This window comes from Mustela nigripes, chromosome 12 (assembly GCF_022355385.1).
Source record: "Mustela nigripes isolate SB6536 chromosome 12, MUSNIG.SB6536, whole genome shotgun sequence".
In the NCBI taxonomy this organism is placed as follows: Eukaryota; Metazoa; Chordata; class Mammalia; order Carnivora; family Mustelidae; genus Mustela; species Mustela nigripes.
The window spans coordinates 133,051,472-133,074,213 of record NC_081568.1 but is presented as its reverse complement, the minus strand read 5'-3'; the positions used below and the strand labels follow the sequence as shown (position 1 = coordinate 133,074,213).

The window sequence follows — 22,742 nt, the reverse complement described above, 5'->3', positions numbered from 1 at the left end:
TGTTTTTATTACAGTAAGAGGAATTTTACTCTGAATGCATAGAATTTGAAGAAAAAATTTATATAAGTTTTTAAAAGAGGCCTTTTTGAAAATTATTAATACAAACGTGAAATAAGACCCTTCAAACAAATACCAATTTCAGTAATAGTTTACATACAGCAATAATTTATTCTGAAATGTTCATTTAGATGTCTCATTAATAAAAGAGCAGCCATCTCACCTCAAATACCAGAATATACAACAAGTTACAGCATAGCAAAATTCTATCTACTTTCAGATAAAATCTAGTTCAGGTAAAATAGTTTCATTCAATGTTTTATGGTTACACAGATTTTTTGTTTTTGTTTTTTGTTTTTTTTTTTTTTGTTTTGAGCACAAAATAGTGTAAATTGTTACACCATAGCTATCTATATGCACATAATGTGACCACAGTACTGTTAATCATTACTTCTGAAATTGAACCATCAGTTTCATTCATGCAGTAAAGCAAAGCAGGCTGGGTAAACTTGTTCATCGGGAACCATATTACTGTGAATTTCACAGCCACATGATTAATTATGATGTTAGATGGACTCACAAGGACTAAAACAGAATGGTTTTTTGCATAAATACCAATTTCTCCCTGATGTAAGTTTAGTCAGTTTATAATCTAGAAATGATTGAGAACAGCAATATATCATATCCTCTACCTGTAGTGTTCATTATTTTAAGACAAGCAATAATTAAAGGATGGTTGGATGGGATGCTACTTAAATACATGTAAAACATACTGTACAAATAAACTTGGCTTTACCATTTTCTTCCTAACTATCAATAGTGCCTCCCAAAATATGACCAGTGAAGACAAAGTATACTATCAAATATGGCTTCCAGAACAAAAACTCTCTAACAATCAAACCTATTTACACAATTTTTCAGTCTTAAAGTTTCATTTGAAACAAAATTTCTACATAGCAGTTGTAATTAACACATAATTTTCTGAGTTTCATCATTCCAGCTCTTTTACACAGATGTCACAAGGTAAGACCCAGAATGGCGCTTAGGACTTTGAGTTCCACTGGATTCTGTGCTGTCAGTTTTTGAATCTCGTTTCTTCGTGTTGTTATTCACTGGCGTCGGGATCTGAGATGGCCGGGCTGAAGTGCTATCTGCGCTGCTTTTCCTAGGGCTCGGATTGTAATTGAAAGGAGTCACTCTGGCAGCCACAGTCCCACTAGGTGAACTGTGCTTGCTTGAGCTGCTAGAACTGAATGGTGTACGCTCAGCAACAGAGCTCTCATTTGTCTCTGATGCAGGGACAGGATTACTTTGTCCCGGTTTTGCCTCAGTTCCTTTTTGGTCTGGGGCATCTACCTGAATAAAGGAGTTCAGGCGGTTTTCCAAACCCATGGTGCGTACGGGAGCACTGCCATTACCCACATTTTGCTTTCCCTGATTATCTTTTGCATCTTTAGCGTTTGGATTTCCCTTTTCTGAAACAGTGTCAATCACAGGGGGAGTATTTCCTGTTGGAGATCTTCCGGATCTAGGGTTGTTAATGGGACAGTCCTCAATTCTCACCCAAACATCCTCTGTTTTAGAAACAGCAGGTGCCATTTGATAAATTAGAGTCTTTGATTCAGCACCATTTGCAGCACCTGAGGAAGTGGTCTGAGAGGTACTATTTGTGGGAGAAATCTCACTTTCTTTTATTTTTCTCCATGTTCCTTTTGTGGATACTTGGTTTTCTTTAGTTTGTTTGGTTCCTGAAATTGAGTTCACATGTTTTTCATCCTCACTTTTTGCTTTTTCACTGGACTCTGATGAAGCAGAAAGAATTGAGGATGAACTTCCAGTTCTTCTCCAAGTGCTTACTCGAGGAAGGGATGATGAATGCTTGCTGTGCTCACGTTTCCAGGTTCCTGATCTATTAATCGGAAGTCGAGAAGGACTTTCAGAATGGGAGCGTGCTATATCATGGCGCTTTGCTGGTCTTCCATCATTATACTCTATGGTGGGACTGAGATTAGGAGGGAGTTTTCGCCATCCACCAGACTGGACAGACGAATGTGTGGACAGAGACATATCAGGAAGGGAAGGACTTAAAACTGGAGTCTGTGCTTGGGACCTAGTGGGAGAATCTGGTCTAGAAGATGGAGAAAGAGATTCAAATGAAGCAGACTCCTCCAGTTTTCTCCTTAGGGTTGGGCTTGGAGCTTCTTTGATGAAAGTTGACTGGCGTACTAATACGGGTCTCTCTGACCTATCAGATTCACTTCCACTTGACTTTGTTGAAGACATTCGAGAAAGTTCCACCTTTTTATTGGATCCATTGCTATTATTCATCTGATTTAGTCCTTTGGAGGCAGACTCACTTCTTGGGATACTACTGCCATTCTTGGATAAACCCGTTTGTTTGGTAAGGTTCTGTTGGCTCATCTGTCTGCCTGGAGAGGTATAAGACATCTTCCCAGAACCTGAGGACTTAGTTGAAGCAGTACTAGGGGATGAAGTCCTTGGCAACTGAGATAATTTGTTAGGAGGACTTATTCCATTTCTACCAGGAGAAATTGAGTTTCGCCCTGGAGACTGCATAGGTCTACTTAATGGTTGTTGGGCAGGTCTTGAAGGAGTGGAATCTCTAGATCCTGATCTAGAAGGCCCTTTATTTGCCACAGCTGGTTGGGATGTCTGTCTGGTTACAGGGCTTAATTCTGACTTCACTGATGGCTTGGCTCCTCTAGGAGAAGTGGTGGTTGTCTGACCTTCGCTAGGGCTTTTGGAGGCTGGAGTCTTAAGAGGTGGGCCTTTCTTAGAAACCGGACTTGTGCTTGAAGAGCTATTTCGAACTCCTGGAATATGAATCATTGTCCTGCCTCTAGAGATGGAAGGCATGTTTGCTTGAAGGGACTGTTTCATTTGGTTTGAAATCTCCGAATTAGATCGAACTTTTCCAGTAAGTAAACTTTTATAAACTTTTTTCCCTCCTTTGATTCCTTTATTTTCAGATTCTATCTTTTTAGTTTCCAATGTGCTCTTCTCCCCAGGTTTTAGAATTCGTGGGCCCTTATTACTTGTAAAGGGTTTTTCCTCTTGATCAGGTGTAAGATGAAATGGTGATCCCAGAGAGATTCCTGATTTCAGTGAAAGGATGGAATCTGAGTCAGATGAAGCTTGTCTAGATAAACAGGCAGCAGCAGCAGCTTGATGTAAACTACTTACTATGGAATTTGCACCTTCCTGAATAGCTTTCCAATCAAAATTTTCTGAATCTGGGGATAAACCATGTTCTGAATCTGGTCTCTGTATATCTTTCAAATCGAGTGTCAAATCTTCTGCTAATATGCCACTCATATTTCTGGGGCTATGCTTTTCATTATCACCCTTGAGTCTTGAAGGCTTTTTCTTTTTTGGCATTGCAGAACTTATACATTCTTGCAACAGGTCGTCTTCAGAATCAATACTAAGAGAACTGAGGGAACTGTTTCTTGAGAAACAAACAGGGGTATCTTCAACGTGAAATGATTTAGGAGCGTAACCTGATGCCTGAGGTTTACTTGGTTCTCCCTGTGAGTTAGGGGGCTCTGTCTCTTTGATAGGTTCATTTTCTTTGTTATTGTTGTTTTCTTGATCAATGTCACTAAGGGAACTTAGAGAGGAGTTACGAGAAAAGCACACTGGTGTATTTTCAATAGCAAAGTTTTGTAATTTTTCATCAGTTGCTGCCCCTCTGTCTGGTATGTCTTTGGATGATTGTGGAAAAGTGGACTGCTTCTGCAGCAAGGGTTTAGACTGACCTCGATTTATTGGATGTTTTGTAACAGCCTGTGTCTTATTAGCTGACTGCTGGTTAGTGGTTAGTTCTGTATGGCTGGTAACTTTAGCTTCTGATTCCTTATTTTCTTTCCCCTTTCTTAATTCAGCCTTTTCTCTGGAAAGGTCAACATCATCATCATCAAAATCTAGAGAACTCAAAGAATCATTTCGTGAAAAACAGTATGGAGTTCCTTCAATAGGTGTGTAGTGATGAGGTGAATCAAAAGTAAAACTTCCTCTGACTCGATCTTCGTTATTTGGTAGCTTATCATTGAAGTCCTTGGAATTATTTTTCAAGTTCTGTTTCTTTGACTCTTTGTTGTCTGAGAAAGTTCTTTCAGCATTTAAATTATTTTTTGAGTCTGCATTTTTTCTTACACGTGTCCTATACTCAGTATTTTGTGGTATAGGTTTTACTGGTGAAGTAGGTTTCTTTTTCTTACCATCTAATTGATTTTTATTAGCTCCAGATGAAGACATAGATGCTTGCTGGACTTGGTCCATTATCTTTTTCACACGGAAGGGCTTGTGACTTTTTCCTTTGGGCATAGCAGAATTAATGCATTCTGCAAGGATATCACCTTCTTCTGTTTTACTATCATCCAGTTCAGGTATTGTTACAGATGGGGTTTTTCCTCTTTGAGCCTCATCTGTACTTCTGCCTTCTGTAGGAATGGTATCTCGTTTTTCGAATTCACTGGACTGTGCCCCCGGTCTAACCCCTTCCCCAGCAGCTAACTCATTCGGAGGAGATTCTATCGTTAGATCACTTAAAGACGTAGCTGTAGAAAAGTTTATAGGTGTCCCTTCTACACAATATACCCGTGGCATATCATCTCCTGGTGTAAAACTAACATGCTTTTGTGCTTGTAACCTGTTTTGTGATGGAAGAAGTTTGTACACAGGAAGTTGACTTGGTTTCCTTGCCACAGGGGGAGGTAATTTTGAAGCAGCCTGGGCCGGTTTTTTGGCTTTGCGTGAAGATTTTGTTGGCATGGCAGAAATAATACATTCTTCTAGTATTTCAATATCATCATCATCTGAGTCATCTAAGAGGTCTTTTTCAGAGTCGGTAGGTTTTTCCGTCTCTTTTTCCTGGTTTTCATTTGCTTCTTCAGGCTGCTCAGATTCCGTTTCATTCCCATTGTCATTTTCCTGAACTGGAGGCATTATTCTTAATTCCACATCTTTCTGTATAAATGGCTCATCGAGGCTCAGAGCACTCAGGCTAGAGGAGCAAGAAAATCCATCTGGAGTACTTTCTGTGGCAAAATGTAACAGAGTGTCAGCATCTGGAAGAACCTGGACTCTCTGTACCGCAGCATTTACAGCAGCTTGCTTAGGCCCACTCTCCCTCTTTTCCACAGCAGGGGCTTTGTTTTTAGGCACCTCTCGCTTGGTCTGAACTGTCTGAGGTGGAGGGGGAGGGGTCTTACTTCTGCTTGGTGGCATGGTTTGTCCGGGGCTATCTGGAAGGTCACTGGGGCTTATAATGCCACTTACCATTCCACTGCAGGGTTCACTCTGAACAGAGCTGGCAATCGAACGACTCTCAAAGCTATCGAGCGAACTGACTGAGGTACATCGGCTAAACATGAGTGGAGTCTCCTGAACATAGTGCTCTGGTGGACTTTTAGGTGTCTGAGCACCACTTTTTGATGGGGATTTGGCCCCTGAAGAAAATTCAACAGCTTTGTGCCGGGCTGATTCTGCAGGTAAACCCGAAGCCTGAAGTCTGCTGGATTTGGTTCGAATATGCTGTGACACGGTTGGAACTTCACTCACAGAATCTTCTGTTGTTCTAGTCCCACTGTTTTCTTTGATTTCTGCTATTTGTAGAGTATTAGCAGAATCTGTTTCCTGGGTTGCCTGATCACATCCTATTTCATCTTCAGCTGATGACAAAGATGATAATGAACTGCAGCGTGAAAAACAAATTGGGGTATCCTCTACACAGTAAGTCTGTATTGTTTCTTGGTTGATGGAGGGAACTTTGCAGGAGGTGGCTTTGGAGGTCTGACCATTTCTGTTTTGTGCTGAACTTGGGTGGTGCTGATTCTGCCTCTTGGCATTAGATGAAGGTGTGGATGTATTCTCACTGCTTGAAGAGATGTGTTCAGTTTTAGTGCTCTGTCCAGATGGATTCTTTGAGAATGAAAATGGTGGTTTCTGGGAAGAAGGAATGTCTGTGGCATATTTTAAACTATAATCAATAGGCTGATCCACATGATGTTTTTCTTCGTTGTATTTTATGCTATAATTTGTTGGTCTTTCTTCTTCCTCATGCTGCTCTTCCTCGGAGTAACGTTCACTATAGTTGGTTGGCTTATCATCTTCATAGTCATCTTCCTGACACAAAGACTGGTTTACATTTTGATTAATTCCATGATTAGAACCTACTCGATTTGTTTCTGAACCACTGGCTCCTCTTGACCTATATGGGGAAACACATTCCTGCTGTCCAAAATGTGGCTGGAACTTGAGGTGTTTATCATCAGTGCTCTCGGTATATACGGGGTAAGTTGTGCTTTGACTTCTTGATTGTCTCTGCTCACTTTGTTTTATCTCATCTTCTATTATATGTTTGGGTCTTGCCCATCTTTCATTCTGTGAAGGGCTTTGCCTTCCAGAGTTCAACTGCTCATCTGAATATTTAAGACTATAATTTATTGGTGTATCTAGCTCTCCGTCATTGTCATCCATGTGATTTGCGCTATGTATTTTATGGGCCAGGTCAGCTGGATATTGACCATAGCTGCAAAATTTACTTTCATCATCTTCAGAATAGGATTCAATGGAAGGCTTCATCTGACCTCTTTTACCATAACCATCACTACTACTGACACTGTTTAAACTATCATTTGAAGATCTCTTATATTCCAAGTTAGCATAAGTCACAGGACATGTCCTATTTGAACCTTCTGACTTACTGAAGCTGTAAGTGTTTGCATGTGTGTGGGCAGTAGAGCTTCTTCTTAGTGCATTCCTCTCATCTGTCCCACAATGTAACTCGGTGGTAGACCCAGAACTTCTGTCTTCCTGGGAGGTGTGAATGGCTGATACTTCTTCCATGACTTTGGCAATCTGGGCTGCAGTGGTGGAAATCTGCAAACCTCGCTTTGAAGAAGTGCCTGAATTTTCTGTTGCTGGGTGGAAGTTGCCTAGGCTGATTCCTCGTTCTCTCTCCAAACTTCTATCTTTTTCAGAACGAGAACTCTCCAAACTTCCTCTTGAGGAAGAAGAGCTAGGCAACACTGTGGTATTTAAATATGGTGAAAGGACAGTCATATTTCCAGTATTAAAATTGTCTGACCTATTATCATCATGTCGATTGGTGTCAAAAACATAGTCACTATAGAGACTTTGCTTGTGTCGTTGCTTATTACGATGAGATGCCTTGGGACTTAAATTGTCAATATTGTCAAAAGTTTCTGATAAATGCTGAGCATCTAATTCTGCTTCTAGGGCTTTTTGTTTTCTGACATGAAGAGACGGCAAGCTTGAACCAGGAGACATAATATTGGCATCCTTATACTTTGCAGGTCTATTTGCCATGAGATTCCTTAAAGCTGCAGCGCTTCCCATAGCAATCATTTTGTGCTTTGAATGTATGAGGTTTTTGAGCATGCTGACTGCCCCCATGTCCCATAATGCTTCTTGGTCTTTAGGATTTCTTGCTGAGAGATTCCACAAGGTTCCACATGCATTACTGACTATTGTCAAACTGTGAGATTTCAAGTGTTGTAATAAGGTTTGCAGGCAGTTGTTCTCTCTTAGGATTTGCCTGAAATAAAATAAGAGATCCCAAAATTAAAGTAACAATCTCCTTATTGTAACAACAAATAAAAGGTTAGAAAACAAATTTAAATCTAAAGATAACTACTAAAACTTATTAATAGGCATAATAAAACTGCCCCAAATTATACTATAAATTTCAAGCATTTTACATCTCCTTTTGTTCCTACTTCATTTAATGTTTACTGTTTAAAAATACTCATCTGTCAGACTAAAAGAAGTAAAAGTGTTGACTTTAATCTGTTCTGCATTTCCTATTCTGACCCAATAGCTGCTGCTTCTACTTCCTTTTTTTTTTTTAAGATTTTATTTATTTATTTGGCAGAAGAGAGAGGACAAGCAGTTGGGAGCAGCAGGCTCTCTACTCTGCAGAGAATATGTGGGAATCGATCCCCAGACTCTGGGATCATGACCTGAGGCAAAAGCAGATGCTTAATGGACTGAACCACCCAGGTTCCCCTGACCCCATAGCTTTTAAAATTTTTCCTGGGTTACCTGGGTGGCTCAGTAAGTTGAGCATCCAACTCTTGATTTCAGCTCAGGTCGTGATCTTAAGGTCTTGGGATAGAGCCTGTGTCAGGCTCCCCACTCAGTGGGGAGTCTGCTCGAGGATTCCCTCCCCCCCGACATGCTCTCTTTAATTCCTGAGCAGAAACACTTGCTTTATCTACATGGTGACAGAGTTCCTCAATGAATGTATTATAAAATCTTACCCTGAACAGGGACTTTGTGGTAACTTAATCTATAGATGGGTTCCACAATGTTAACTACAAAAAATCTTGGAAGACGTAGAAAAATCGATCAATCAGTCTTTACAGGGAGCACACTGTAAGCGCCTAGACTAGCAAAGTGACTTTTTAGAATAACCTTTATCCTCCTGGATTGATTTTGTGATAATGCTATCCCTCTTAGAAGTGTGCTCTGTCAAACTGTGTGTGGAGTTATTACTTCTAGTGAAAGGTTTCGAAAATTTAAAGGTTAACTATAAAAACAAGGGTTGAGAGTTAGCATAATGAACTTTGGGACTTGAAAGAGCAACAGCTTGTTTAATGCATGGTAAACATAATTTTAATGATAGCACATTCAACTTTAGAGGTCTTTAAAACTGACTGGCAAGGGTGTACAATGAGCTTTAATGTGACAATCTTCTCTGAGCAGTCCAGCAGACAACTGAGCGCTTACTGAGTTTAAGAGGTCTTCTTTGCATAGCAGAGAGGGCTCTAAGGCTTGTTTGTGTATCAAAAACCTAAAGAGAAGATGTTCACATTCTTTACAAGTTCTGTTACTAGAAGTTCCTTATGGGGTTTCTGAAAACGAGAAGCAATACTGGATAAAATATAAAAAAACAAGCTGTGAAAGGATGCATATGTATATATTTTTTGAGAGTGGGAGGAGGGAAGGGGGAGAGAAAGAATCCTAAGCAGGCTCCACACACATCATGGAGTCCAACGAGGGGCTCAACCTCGTGACCCTGACACGATGAACTGAGCCAAAATCAAGTCAGATGCTTAACCAAATGAGCCAACCAGGCACCCCAAGATATCCCTATTTTTGCTAACAAAATCCAGAGCCTAAGTTATGAAAATTTGTGCCTTGTAAATGAGATGCTTTCTTAGGTTTCATAGCCCTAGATGAAAGGCTGTTGGCTAAATAATATTAAGATTATTGATAATAAGACACCATTAAGAAAATGTGAACCATTGGGGGTGTGTGGATGTCTCGGTTCAGTTAAATGTCTGACTCCTGATTTCAACTCAGGTCATGATCTCAGGTCCTGGGAGCAAACGCCGCCCTCGGCTCCACACTTGGCAGGAAGTCTGCTTAAGAGTCTCTTCTCACCCATCCCTCCCCCAGCTCACTCTCTCAAATAAATAAATAAATAAATAAATCTTAAAAAAAAAAAAAAAAATGAACTACTGGATTCTCTGGAACATATCCACAAATTTTGTTCTTTATAAATGTTTCGTTCCCTTATGCCATACTAACAATGGGATTTTGTTCTCTGTAGTATTTGTGTCTTTAATATTTTCCCCTTCATATGGGTTATACCTCTTGATCATCATTTGTTTGCCTCTACACATCTTCATACTATAAACTTTTATTAGAATAAATATACTAATGAGTTAGGAACTAATAGTTATCTTTTCACTGTAATCTAATTTAGTTTAGCACTTGCACAATTATACAAAACACTGCTTACAAGAGATTCTTTTTGAGGGTATGAATTCTACACGAATTCATTTAAAAGTAATATAAAAATGCTGCATTTACCTGTGGTCCTCATTTGTAGCTATCAAGCTGGACACGTTCCGTAGTATCCCACCTCCACTTTCAATAATGGCTAACGTATTTGCCTGGCTTCGGTAAGTGAGAGTGCCGACCAGAAATGCTAGCGCACCATCTACAGCACATATGTCAGCTTTATTCTCAGTGCAGTGTGCAGACAAGTTCCATAAGGCACTCAATACGCTTTTGAGGGTTGATTCCTATTAAGAAACAGAACATGTGTCATCCAATTAGAGTTGGAACATGCCTCTTACAATTTCTATGTTTACTTCTATTGAGTAGGTTGTTATTGTCATTACTTATCTCCCCTGCTGCTCACCCTTCAAAGGCAAAGTATGGGCACTCTCCATTTAGAAAAACTGATAAAATACCAACTGGAACTTAAGTAGTGATATCCCCATAGCTCAAGCAGAACACAATACTTAACTAATGACCTTTTTGAACTTTATTCTAAGTGCTTAGAAGTACACACGTATCGAGAGCTTGTATAAGAATATGAAACAGAACTGATGTACATTCTGAAAAGAATACTTGCATGGTAATAGAAACCAGAAAAAAAAAAAAAAAACCAAGAACACCAAACCCCTCTATATATGCTGATATGAAGGATCTCTAAGACATATTATTAAATAAAAAGAGCAAGTTGCAGAGCAGGATGTACGAATATTCTGTTTGTATAAAAAACACACATATATACTTATAAGTGGTTGATTCAAAGGTAACAATATAATTTGTTAAAAAATAAGCATACTGAAAAAACTCCAATTTCTTAAAACTCCCAAAGAAACAAGGTTAATTCCAAAAACCAGAACTTCCTTGGTATATAACATCAAAGCAAACTGTAATTGCTGCAAGAACAAAACACTGAGTATATAATTCAGGATATTTGGTTAAAACTTGCCATGATCCTGATGTCAGTTTTTCTTCCTACTAAAATCAACTAGGGAACAAACATTCATTAAAAATCTACTTTATGTCTATCACAATTACAGGCACTCCAGAGGATACCAATACGGTAAGCTGATAACTGCTAATAGTTTACTTAGGGGAAAAAAAAGAAACAAAACCATACATGAACAAAGGAAAGATTACTGCTACCTGAATTTAATGAAATAAATGAAATACTTCATGGAGGACAGCAGCTCTGTAGAAGATAAGACCTGTACCTTCAGAAAGAAGACAGGTGCTCCTGGCATAGAAGAGGGAATCAGCAAGGGAGGACTAAGGAATAGAAAGAAGACACAGAGGAGATCCAAGTCCATGCTGGGGAGCAGTGTTAGGTCAGGTGAGATGGTAAACTGCCCCCCCCCAAAAACCCCCCACAAAAAAAACCTTGAAAGTCAGGGCAAACCCTCTGGGCCTGACCCAATAAATAGCTAGCTACCATGTTCTCTTCATCAGGAAATTAAGAGAATCTAGGAGCAAATACTATTTATCAGGAGGCAGGGAGATATGAGAAGGTTAAGAGCTCAATTTTAATTACACCGTGACTGAGGTAAAGGTGGGATATTCAAAGTATCCCAGGAACAGAGAAAACAGCAACAGTTTACAGGTATAAGTGAGTTCAACTACAGATGGCCCAGAGGTCAGAGGTCAGAGGTAAAGATAGGAAAACAGAAGTTGTTTTCTACGAGATTACATGTAGAGGAAAGGGTTTTGTTTCAAAAAAGTTTTATAGTTAGATTTAGAGGAGAAATGATTAGAAGTTGTAGGTATAGATGGTAAAAACAAAGGAATTTCAAAAAGGTGTGTGATCCAAAAGTATTAAACATAGGTGCAGGTAGAAAAGAAACCCCAGTTAAACTATAAACCTAGATTTTGTTAGAAGCAAAATTAAAAGGAACGGAAGAAATTATGGCCAGTGAAGAAATGGAGCCAGTGATTTGTTCAGTGTTTTGGTTGCTAGAGAAAAAAGAGCAACACTGCAGGAGTTACAAGAAGCAAAAGAAAAGGTTTTTTTGCTTGTTTTCTTAATTTTCAAAACATTGGGCTTCTTAGAGATAGTTGAAACAAAAAAGCCATCTCTATACTCAGTAGAGAAGATACAGAAGATAGGAGTAACGAACTAATAGCTTTTATTTTTCCCCTTAAGATTTTCTGTATTTGAGAGCGAGAGAATGAGAGCGAGCGAGATCACAAATAGTGGGGGGAGGCTGAGAGAGAAGCAGACTCCCTGTTAAGCAGAGAGTCCCTGATGTGGGACTCCATCCCAGAACCCTAGGATCATGACCTGACCCAAAGCAGATACTTAACCAACAGAGCCACCATGGAACCCAGGGACTAACAACTTTGAGTAAACACCAATGCTTGGGGCACAGAGTGGGAGGATGGAAAGGTTCTGTGTAGAAAAGTAGAGGCCTGCTCAATGAAGGTAAAATGAGTCAATGCATGGGAATATGGAAGGTAGTTCTGACTCTCCTGGTCATTAGCAGTAAAGCTGAAAAGGAAGAGATGATGAATTATAAAAGAATGTTCAGAATGACTATTGCACTGAATGTAGAAAAAAAGGAAAAAAGTAAATTCTAATACTGTTAGCCAGAAGTAGACCCAAACCAGAATTGGGACACTATAAATTTCTGCTGAGCCAGTTTTTCCAAGACTGGGCTTACATTAAAAATTTATAGAGGAAAAAAAAATGTATAGGTGAATTTATGGATGATGATCTATAAAATATTACTCTTCCTTTATAAGAACAGGGTATGCCTTTCCATTTGTTATGGTCTTCTTTTGCATTTCTCAGTAGGAGGAGTCTTTTAATTTAGCTTTCTCAGTTTGTAGCAACTATTTGTATAAAGATCTTTGCGGTCCTTGAAAGAAAGTTATGAACTCTCAGCAACAATACAAGTTCCCATAATAACACATACAAATACATTAAATCTTTTTGAAAATATACACACTTGATGAGTCTTAAAGTGTGGACACTAATTTTTTGGTAAAATTTTATTGCGGTATAGTTGAACAATAAACTGCACATCTTTCAAATGTGCAATATGATCACTTTCCATGTATGAGCATATCCATGAAACCATCACTACATTAAAAAAACCAAACATATATATCATCTCCCCAAGTTTTCTAGTACGCTCTTGTAATCCACTCTCATGTTTTCTGTCATTATAGACTATTGTTTGTACCAACAGTTCATTTTTCAAATACCCAAATAGTATTGCAGTGTGGACATCCCATAATTTGTTTACCCATTCACCTGTCGATGGGCATTAGAATTACTTCTAGCTTTTGGCTATCAAACAGTATTGCTGTGAACGTCTGTGTTTAAGACTTTGCGCAAACAGGAATTTTTCTCTTAGGTAAATACTTAGGACTGGAATGGCTGGATTGTGTGGTTGGTACATATTTAACTTTAAAACACTGCCAAATGTTCTTCAAGGTGATATACCATCTTACATTTCCACCAGCAGTGCCTGAGAATTCCAGTTGTTTAACATCCTCGACAACACTTGGTTAATCTTTTTATATTTTAACCAATATATGTAATGGTATCTCACTGTAGTTTTAATTTGTATTTCCGTCATGACTAATGATGTTGAGTATCTTTTCAAGCGCTTATGAGCCTTTTATCTATCTTCTTACCTGTAAGAAATACAAGTGTTCTGCTGATTCATGAATGTTTTGAAGGTATTTTTGTGCAGATCCTAGGTATATTTGGATATTATAATTATAACCATTTTTTAGTTGAATACTTTTCTTGTTTCTCATTATTTTTCAGTGGATTTTCTTGGGTATAAAATAATTTCACAAAAATACATAAACAAATAAAAACCAAAAATTCTTTGCCTTCTCTAAAAAGGAAATTTTGAAGGAAAAAAATGTAGGCTGTAGGTCTAGCGGTACTTGCTGGGTGAAAGGACGCCCAGAATAGCTAAGAAGACCTGCTTAGTCCCTCCCAAATTTCAAGCTTTTTTTAAAAAAATTAGCTTAGTTTCTGAAGTAGGTATGCCACGTGGTGCTATTTCCTTTTGTAAACAAATTATTATTTGAGGCATTCCTTACCCTTGGATCTGATCACCTCTTGATACAGTGACTATCAACACTGAGGACTCTGGAGAGCACAGAGGTAACAATGACCCCACATACACAGTGATTCTCCAGTGGGGGTGATTTTCTCCCTTCGCCCCTTTGGGGCACCTCTAGTAATACTGGAGACATTTTTGATGGTCATGATGGAGGGTAAGTATATTTATCTAGTGGGCAAAGGCCAAAAATGCTGCTAAACATCCTACAAAGCACAGGTCAGTCCCTTGAAACAATTATCTGGTCCAAGATGCCAATAGTGTCAAATCTGAAAAAACCCGACTTAACCTAGCCCGCTTTGTACAATTTTTTTCCATCTTAATACTTTCCAACTTTGGAGTAGTCTAAGACTAAGAACTGGTGAGATAAGCAGGTCAGAAATTAAGTAAAATTCTTTGTCTGAGGAAAGCAGCCACATCCTCGGGACCGAATGGAAGCAAGGCTTTGGGTGAATGCACTCAACTTGGCTTCTACACTTCCTCCAGCCTCCTACTTCCAGATCCAGGGCCTGAGCCGTGGCCTCCAGCCCAGCCAGCTGTCCCCACAGCCCATGTCCTTCTGTCCTGCCCATTTCTCCTGCCTCATGTGCAATTTTGGAGTTTTTCCATAAACTGATTCTGGCATTAGCTTTTAGGAGATTTTTGTTAAAACCCAGGACCGACCTTCAGCTCTGAACAATTTTTTCCCTCAATTCCAAAGATGTGCCTTTCTAGCTGACCCAAATTTGGGTGGCTTCTCTCCCCTTTTGCTATTCTACATTTTTAGTCTTATGCTAGCTTTATATCTCAAATGGTGAAATCCGTCCAAAAAAATACAAAATTAAGCATGCTGTTTTAAAAAAAAAAAAGATAGGGAATCTCAAGGGTGGGAAAAGGTAGCAAAAAAGTAACAAAAAATGAAATCCAAATTAGAATATTAAATGTTTTCAAAGGTACCTTTTTAACTTCTAGAGCACATTCCATCAATGCTTTTACACTTCCAACTTCACGCAATGTCTTTTTACTATTTACATCTGCTCGCCAAGACAAATTCCTCAAAACACTTGCAATAACCTGCAAATGAAATTAATTTTAGAATGACTTGAATATAAAATAATTTAGTTATTTTGTTTTTAATGCTAGCGGTTAAGAGTAGAAACCTACTGGTAAAGAAATTCCTCCTAAATGCTAATACAGTGCCAAAAGGATTCCTACAATATAATTATTTTCCTTTATTCTGGTTTTAATGTAACCACAATTGAAACATGAGACACTAAATACTGAACCACAGTTTAAATTAATCCAAATTAGGATATTAACCCACTAATATCCAAGAAAAACTCTTGAAATTCTAACTAGTACCTGCTGTAAGTCTTCACTTTCAGATTTTAGTTGGGCCACAAGCGCTCTCATGCAGCCTTTCATAGAGCAGAGGGTAGCCTGTAAAATTAGAAACGGAACAGAGGGTCAATAACAAGGCAACATGAAGCTGTTCTTTATTTTGGACTAATAAATTTCAAATCCAGTTTTAGCTGTCTCATTTTAATCATCCTAATATTTTACCCATAGAAGCCCCAGAGCCAGATTATAGAAAGGAAGTTTTTTTTTTTTTTTAAAGATTTTATTTATTTATATGACAGAGAGAGATCACAAGTAGGCAGAGAGGCAGGCAGAGAGAAAGAGGAGGAAGCAGGCTCTCTGCTTCTGCCGAGCAGAGAGCCTGATGCGGGACTCGAACCCAGGACCCTGAGATCATGACCTGAGCTGAAGGCAGCGGCTTAACCCACTGAGCCACCCAGGTGCCCCCTAGAAAGGAAGTTTTTTGTGATCTATTCCTCTCCTAGTAAACTGGAATAATAAAAAGAGTAAGTGATAAGAAATGATAAGCAGGGGTTCCTGGGTGGCTCAGTTGGTTGGGCGATTGTCTTAGGCTCAGGTCATGATCTTGGGGTCCCGGGATCAAGTCCCACATCAGGCTCCCAGCTCCATGGGGAGTCTGCTTCTCCCTCTGACCTTCTCCCCTCTCAAATAAATAAATAAAATCTTAAAAAAAAATGATAAGCAATGGGTTTTATTTATTTATTTAAAAAGATTTTATTTATTTATTTGACAGACAGAGATCACAAGTACGTAGAGAGGCAGGCAGAGAGAGAGAGAGGAGGAAGCAGGCTCCCCGCTGAGCAGAGAGCCAGACTCGGGGCTTGTTCCCAGGACCCTGGAGATCATGACCTGAGCTGAAGGCAGAGGCTTATTAACCCACTGAGCCACCCAGGTGCCCCAAGCAAAGGGTTTTAAAGTAAAGTCTCTTCCTTGCCCAGAAGCGATATATGTATAACACTCACATCTGTCATCGGAATTTTTAGACCTTTACTCTTATTCCTGGGAATAGCATTTTAAATGCAATTACATAAACCCACTACTGTCTTCTATCTTTTGCCTTTGTTTAGGCATAAGACAGCCTAACGAGTAAAACTATGCACTGGTGTGTGAAGTTCAGTTTTTTTTTTGTTTTGTTTTTTTTAAATCAGTGTTTAATGAGGAGAGTGAAAAAAGGAAATCAGTGAAAAGTAGTTTGTATGAAACTAACTCATACCAGTGATATCTTAAGAAGTAGATCTTTTTATAAAACATACCTTGTTGGCCACATCTCCAAAAGTCAAGTTTGTCAAAGCCATTCCAGCATACCGTCTTAATGTAATACTGTAGTGGTCATTAGTTAGCCCATACATTTCACAGTCCACTTGCAATAATTCTGCAATGGCCTGTAGTCCCCCTAATTTAAAAAGGGCAAGAGGAAAAAGACAATAATCTAAAATAAAACAAGTGGCACCAAGTTTAAAAATTACTTATTAGGAAAACATCTCAAAGAAGGAGAATATATAGTTTGAATACACCTCTAGATCACAAGTTACAAAAATTGTTACAAAGAACTTCTATGTAATACTCAAAGTACAGCTGATAATGACTCATTTTCTGCCAGTTTTCTCCACCCTCCAGACCCTTGCCTTACTGAGTGAAGTGGGCATTATAGTCTTATTTACCGCATGTATACTATATCATGTCATTGATGAAGAAGGCTATGTTCTAACACTAGGTCTTCCTTCATGAAGGCAGAAAAAGGTAACTTATTTTTATTACTACAACTTTACAAACATTCTTCAATGTTATACACTGTGGCCTAATTAATTTTTTTTATTTGCCAAATAATTAGCCTTAGGAATCCTGAGACTTTTAAATGAAACTGTGCATGAAGCAAAGATTAGTTTCTTATAAAAAAATTATCTGTTCAATTTATTACTAAGTTCTATAAAACCACTTATTATGTATATATTTTTTAAAAATTCTTACTTTTCTTTGGTACTCACAAATGTCAAATACCAACTATGCTAGGATTTAGTATTTTCCTTCCCCTTGATTCTCACCACTGGGTATGCCTGACAATGCCCACAGTGGTCAACACTGAGAAGACAAGGAGAAAAATGAAGGAAAAGGAAAGGGAAAGACAGAAAGGAAAGGGTAGTAACAAAACAGAACAAAAAATCCAAAAACAAAAACAAGTAAAGCAAAATGGTGAGCAAGTGAATAAAAATAAAAATGCATATGGATGCTGTTCAAAATATTCATCATTAATATTAATCATCATGGGACTGGGGATATTGTTTTGTCACAGAGAAGTGGCTTAGACAGAAAAAAGGAAGATGAACATAAACAGGTGATTTTTGGAAATTCTTAGTCTAAACAGTCAGGTTATCAATTTAGAAGAGGACCTGTATGTTTGGTATTTTTGTAAATCATCTAGAAGGGTCAGTATGTAGAGAAGACTGCAAATACATAAAACAAAGTTTTAACTTGGCTAAAGAATTCCAACTCAGAAGAATTAACTGTATGAAGACTGGTGCAAATCTTTATGACTAGCAGCAATGAGATGAGTTTGAATGTAGGTAAATGAAAATTAATTTGGTTAAGGAAAACCCAAACCATACTTAGGAGTATTTTTTTTCCATCTACCCAGGATAATGGAAAAATACATAGCCACTGAACACAATACAGTGACTATCTTTAAGGAGCTTATACATTAGAGCAAAAGCAGACCCTAAACAACTAATTTAGGCATAACAGTGCAGAAGCACAGGGAGAGGTAACAGGTGACTTCACCTAGATTGAGAGTATCAAGAAAAAGGCTGAGGAAATAATGTTTAGGTTAAGAAAGACTTAAAGGATGAGTATCTAAAACGGGTGGGGCAAGAATAATAGAAAAACATTTTAGGCAGATGAAACAGTATGTGCAAGAGCCCCTGACCCTGAAATACACAGCAATAAGGGGAAGGTCTCAAGATTAGGCTACGAAATGGGTAGAGGCTGTATCATGCAAGACTTTATATATCACACTCAGGCTTTCCAACAGGGCAAGGAATAATTTAATGTACATTCTAAATAGATTCCTGTGATCTATAGGATGCAGAATGGATAACTGGAAGTGGGGAGCCAAGTAAGTACTGTACTTCCTGCAGAGGAGGAGAGATGATAGTGGCCCAAACTGGGGATGGAAAGGAGAGCAGTGATTAGAGATAAATTTAAGAAGCAGAATTAAAGTATATGGGGCTTTAATTAGGGTAGGGTTATGGGATGTCTTCCGAGATTCTGGCCTGAGGAACTGGGCTGACTGTCATGCCATTTTCTGAGAAAAAGAATCTTGGAAGAGAAAAGGATGTGGGGCTGAAGGAGATAACCAGTTCAGTTGGGGCAGTTGAGTTAAAAATGTCTGAAAAACCATCTAAGTGAAGATGTCAGATGAGGAGTTTGATAATGTGTCTAAAACTCAGGAGTGGCAAAGTGGATTAAGATGTAAATTGGCAAAACATTGTAATGGAAGCACAGATTGGAGGATATTGTTTAGAGAGAGATGAAGAAAACCTAGGACAGAGCTTTGAGGAATTCCCAATGTTTAATACTTGAGTAGAAGAGAAGCAGCCAGTAAAAGAATTGAGGTTCTGACTCAGGAAACTGACTTGGGAATGACCAATGACCTAAAGACCATGGCCCTGTATACTGGTAAGATCACCAAGATGTTGAGCATTACAGAGCAGGCTATTGATGCCAAAACAAACATCCTATGCTTTGTGCCTGAGTGGCATGGTAATATCTGTGACACTTTCTTAAGAAAAGGTGAAATGATTTAATAAAGAAGGTCTCAAGAAAGCACTAAAAGAAAGACCTTTTTTCCAACAGAAAAACTAAAACACTCAGGACTTGATTCTGAAAACAAAGATTAAAGAAGGATATGGTCTATATCAATAAAAGCATGAAGAAAAAAGAACGTTCGATAAAATTTAGGATTCAGATAAAAGAGAGCTTTTAATGACTTTAGACAAATAAAGAAGACTTTCTGTAAATTTTAAGGCAACAAATAAAATCTGTGTCAAAACTACAAATGGATTCACAAAAATATGATGTGAATTCATGACTGATAGAAAAAAAAAAAAAAGGTTGCCCTTAGAAAAGTTAGCCTGTCTCAAGGTAATGCAAAGATAAGCATATTCTTTCACATTTTGCTCAGTGTCTATGTTTAAAAAAAGTGGTCCGCATGGACCAGATATTATCCAATGTGGGATTTCATAACCTTAAAGCTAGTAGAGGACCAATGGTTTCAACAGAACCCTTAATTTAAACTTATGTATATAAAAAAGATAACAGAAAGATGACACTTAGTTTTTTAAAGAGTATATTATTTTCCTTTTACTTGGGTTAGATAGTCACCATTATCATTCTAAAATAAACATTAGGGGCCCAATATAAATATTCTATATATTGTTTCACAAAATTTACTGATCATAAGAATCACCTGGGCCACTAATTAAATGATTCCTAGGTACCCCTCTGGAGATTCTGCTATACTAAACCTGTGTGCTACAAGGCTAGACAATCTATATGGTTTGACAAGTATCTCTGTGATTATTATGATCTAGTTTGGAAATACTAATACAAATAAATCATGAGTTCCTTGAAAGTCAGAACCGTATCTTCACCATTTTTCAAGGTACAGTTTCTGGGACAGAGCTGGGACTTAATCAATGTATACACCCCTGAGAGAACAGCCTACAACCTGTAGTTCTAACAGGTACACCTAAATGACCTTGAAAAGTTGTAGAATCCTCTTGTATGTACAAATGATAGTCCCAGCTGACTAGGTTTAGGAATTTCCCTTCATCCGTTTGGGACTTTATTCCTCCTTATCCCTCACTGCCAGATACTTTGTGCTTCCTTACTCCATCTCCCCATAATCCACAAACCTTGATTTTTCTTTTGCTTTGTGCAAATTTAGAGGCTAGGAATGAGAAGAAAGGAATCCCCTGTAGCTCTGTTCCCAACAGTCACACCCCCAGAGGCCCCATCCTGCTCCTCACCTGAAAGCCCCTGCCCTAGCTCCTGTGATGAAATGCCCCGGGTAGCCTTCCTACCTGAAGAAGGAAGAGGAACAAATACTGAGTCTAGGTTTCACTTTGAAATTCAGATGATTAATGTGTCAGTCCTAGTCTACAGTTCATTGGAACACAGGTCTATTTACAGAAAAACCTTTGCAGTAGTTTAAAATTGGATTCGTTTTCTTGTTTATTCAAGATTTTTATCTGCTTCCCATTATTACTAGCATTAAAAAACAACCAAACATAAAATTTTCACAAATGCTGGGTCTACTGAGGAGGGGATAACTCATAAGATCACACTCAGTTCCACTGGAGGCTGGGAGGTGGGGGAAGAAAAGAGAATCAGATGGGCCAACTGCAAGGGCCTATGGGAAGAAAAGCATGGCTGGAGGTCAGGCCTGAGATCACAAAGTACACAGTCCCCCAAAGTGATGACTCTGAAGGAGACAACACTCATTGTTGGCCGTGCAGGTTCTCTGTGTTTAAGAGTCTCATGATTTTGTGACTTTTCAGATAAATGATGAATGACAATGATGAGGGTGGTAGGAATACAAAGTGGGGGCTGGGATGTAATGTAAAATAAACAGCACAAAAAGCAAGGGCACAGCCACACTAAGATGGAAACTCAGTGTATGGTTCTTGCTTGTGGTACAACTAAACAGATCCAGTTCACATGAGATGGCTCAGCATGATGCAATTATAAATACAACATACGCAAAATGAACCTAGAAATCAAAGAAAAACCGTTACATGACAAATGGAGTGCACAAAAATGCAGGTCATAAAAGGCTTAGAGTGTGTGAAAACACATACATAAAAGAGTAATACTTCCAAAAATTAGTGGAATATTTCTAACTTAAGTTACAGCAAAATCTTTTCTTCATTAACTAGTTTCAAAGATACCATGCCGCTTATCATGAAAATCCAGTAAGTACTGATAACCATGAAGAGAAATGAGAATCTTAATAATAATTCCTTCTGGTGTCCATCAGAAGTGACTGAGTTCAAGAAAAATCACAAAGCTCCACATTTCAAAATAATTTAAATTACCCTCCCATCAACCATCACATAGAGTCTACTGTGGAAACAGGGGCAAGGAGTGGCCCACTTAGTAATTTTTCTAATTGCTGGCTAAGAGTTTGAAAAGCCAAGTTACTTTATACAAGGTAGCAGTTTCTATCATTAAGAACTTTTTCTTCTCTGGAAACCAGAGCATAATGATTTGCTACAAGGAGAAACAGGTGGTAACAGAAATTAGTGGCCTTATGCCCAATTCAACGATGACGAAAAATCTTCAGTACTCTTCTATGGCATTAAGAAACATTTTTGTCTTACCAAGTTCATTCATTGCATGTCTATGTTCTTCATCAAATGAAAGTTTCATTAAAACACACACAGCAGGACAGATCTGATGTTCAACAGGAGCTGGCACTGGAAAATAAAATTGACATAAACCATAATGCTTTGTTTTTTCAGAAGCAACAATGTTTATTATACTTAAAAAAAAAATCAGGGGTCACTAATATTTCCCTAATGCTTAGTAGTTTAGTAGATCAACAAATAAATACTACCAACATGGAAAAGAAAATATGAGAAAAGGGCTTCTCTTGGTTCCAGAAAAATGTCTACTACTTATATGCTTTTAACTAACTCTGTCAGAATCAATTCCTTGCAGGTTTATACTATAACTCAAATAATAATTTAAAATTATAATGACTATGTAAAAGAATAAAAACACTTTGATATAAAACCATTTTGTTATGATTTCTATTTAAACTACTGTCACGAGTGTGGGTTAAAAGCACTTATTTGTGTACAAATTTAGTAAAGAAATCTAGCACAAACCTGTGGAGAAAGCTTACCATAGAGACAGACAGTAAACAAGAATCTAAAGAAGAGGTGTCCAAGGAAATGTACCTCCACATTTAATACCGTGTACAGTTTCAAAGGTCATTATTTGAAATAAAAATTTAAAAAGTCTATTTTTCAAAAGTAATATTCATTTATTTTATTTAAGCATTTGAGAACTGTTATCAAGATAAAAAAATACCAGTTATGTAATTGTGGATACCACGGGAAAAAAATCCAGAAAGACATTGTTTTCTCAGTAAGGTATCTTAGTAGTTTTCTTCACCCTTAGGACAAAAAGATATAAAGGACAATTTCTGCTATTTTCTTATTCTTGAGAATTTGAAAATTTTAAATAAATTCACCTTTATATCTAAGCTAGAGGGGCACCTGGATGGATCAATGGGTTAAGGTCCTGCCTTCAGCTCAGGTCATGATCTCAGGGTCTTAGGATAGAGTTCCACATCGGGCTCTGCTCAGCGGGGAGCCTGCTTCTCCCTTTGCCTGCCTCTCTGCCTATTTGTGATCTCTCTCTCTGTGTCAAATAAATAATTAAATAAAATCTTTAAAAAAAAAAAAAATCTGC

At 38.1% G+C, this 22,742-nt stretch overlaps 1 protein-coding gene across 10 annotated transcripts in view; it reads right to left on the bottom strand.

The window, feature by feature from the left end:
- Positions 1–39: 39 nt before the first annotated feature.
- Positions 40–22,742, bottom strand: part of APC (APC regulator of WNT signaling pathway) — a 133,788-nt gene continuing 111,085 nt past the window's right edge. For 6 of the 10 annotated variants that reach the window (XM_059418365.1, XM_059418372.1, XM_059418367.1 and 3 more), the window contains 7 exons: positions 21,644–21,739; positions 20,291–20,344; positions 16,520–16,659; positions 15,249–15,326; positions 14,844–14,960; positions 9,862–10,076; positions 40–7,579 (listed from right to left, as the gene is read on the bottom strand). In XM_059418365.1, coding sequence (XP_059274348.1) covers positions 1,003–7,579; positions 9,862–10,076; positions 14,844–14,960; positions 15,249–15,326; positions 16,520–16,659; positions 20,291–20,344; positions 21,644–21,739 — 7,277 coding nt within the window. In that variant the 3' untranslated portion in view covers positions 40–1,002. The remainder of the gene's footprint in view (positions 7,580–9,861; positions 10,077–14,843; positions 14,961–15,248; positions 15,327–16,519; positions 16,660–20,290; positions 20,345–21,643; positions 21,740–22,742) is intronic. The other 4 variants (XM_059418368.1, XM_059418374.1, XM_059418369.1 and 1 more) reach the window with 1 other exon arrangement.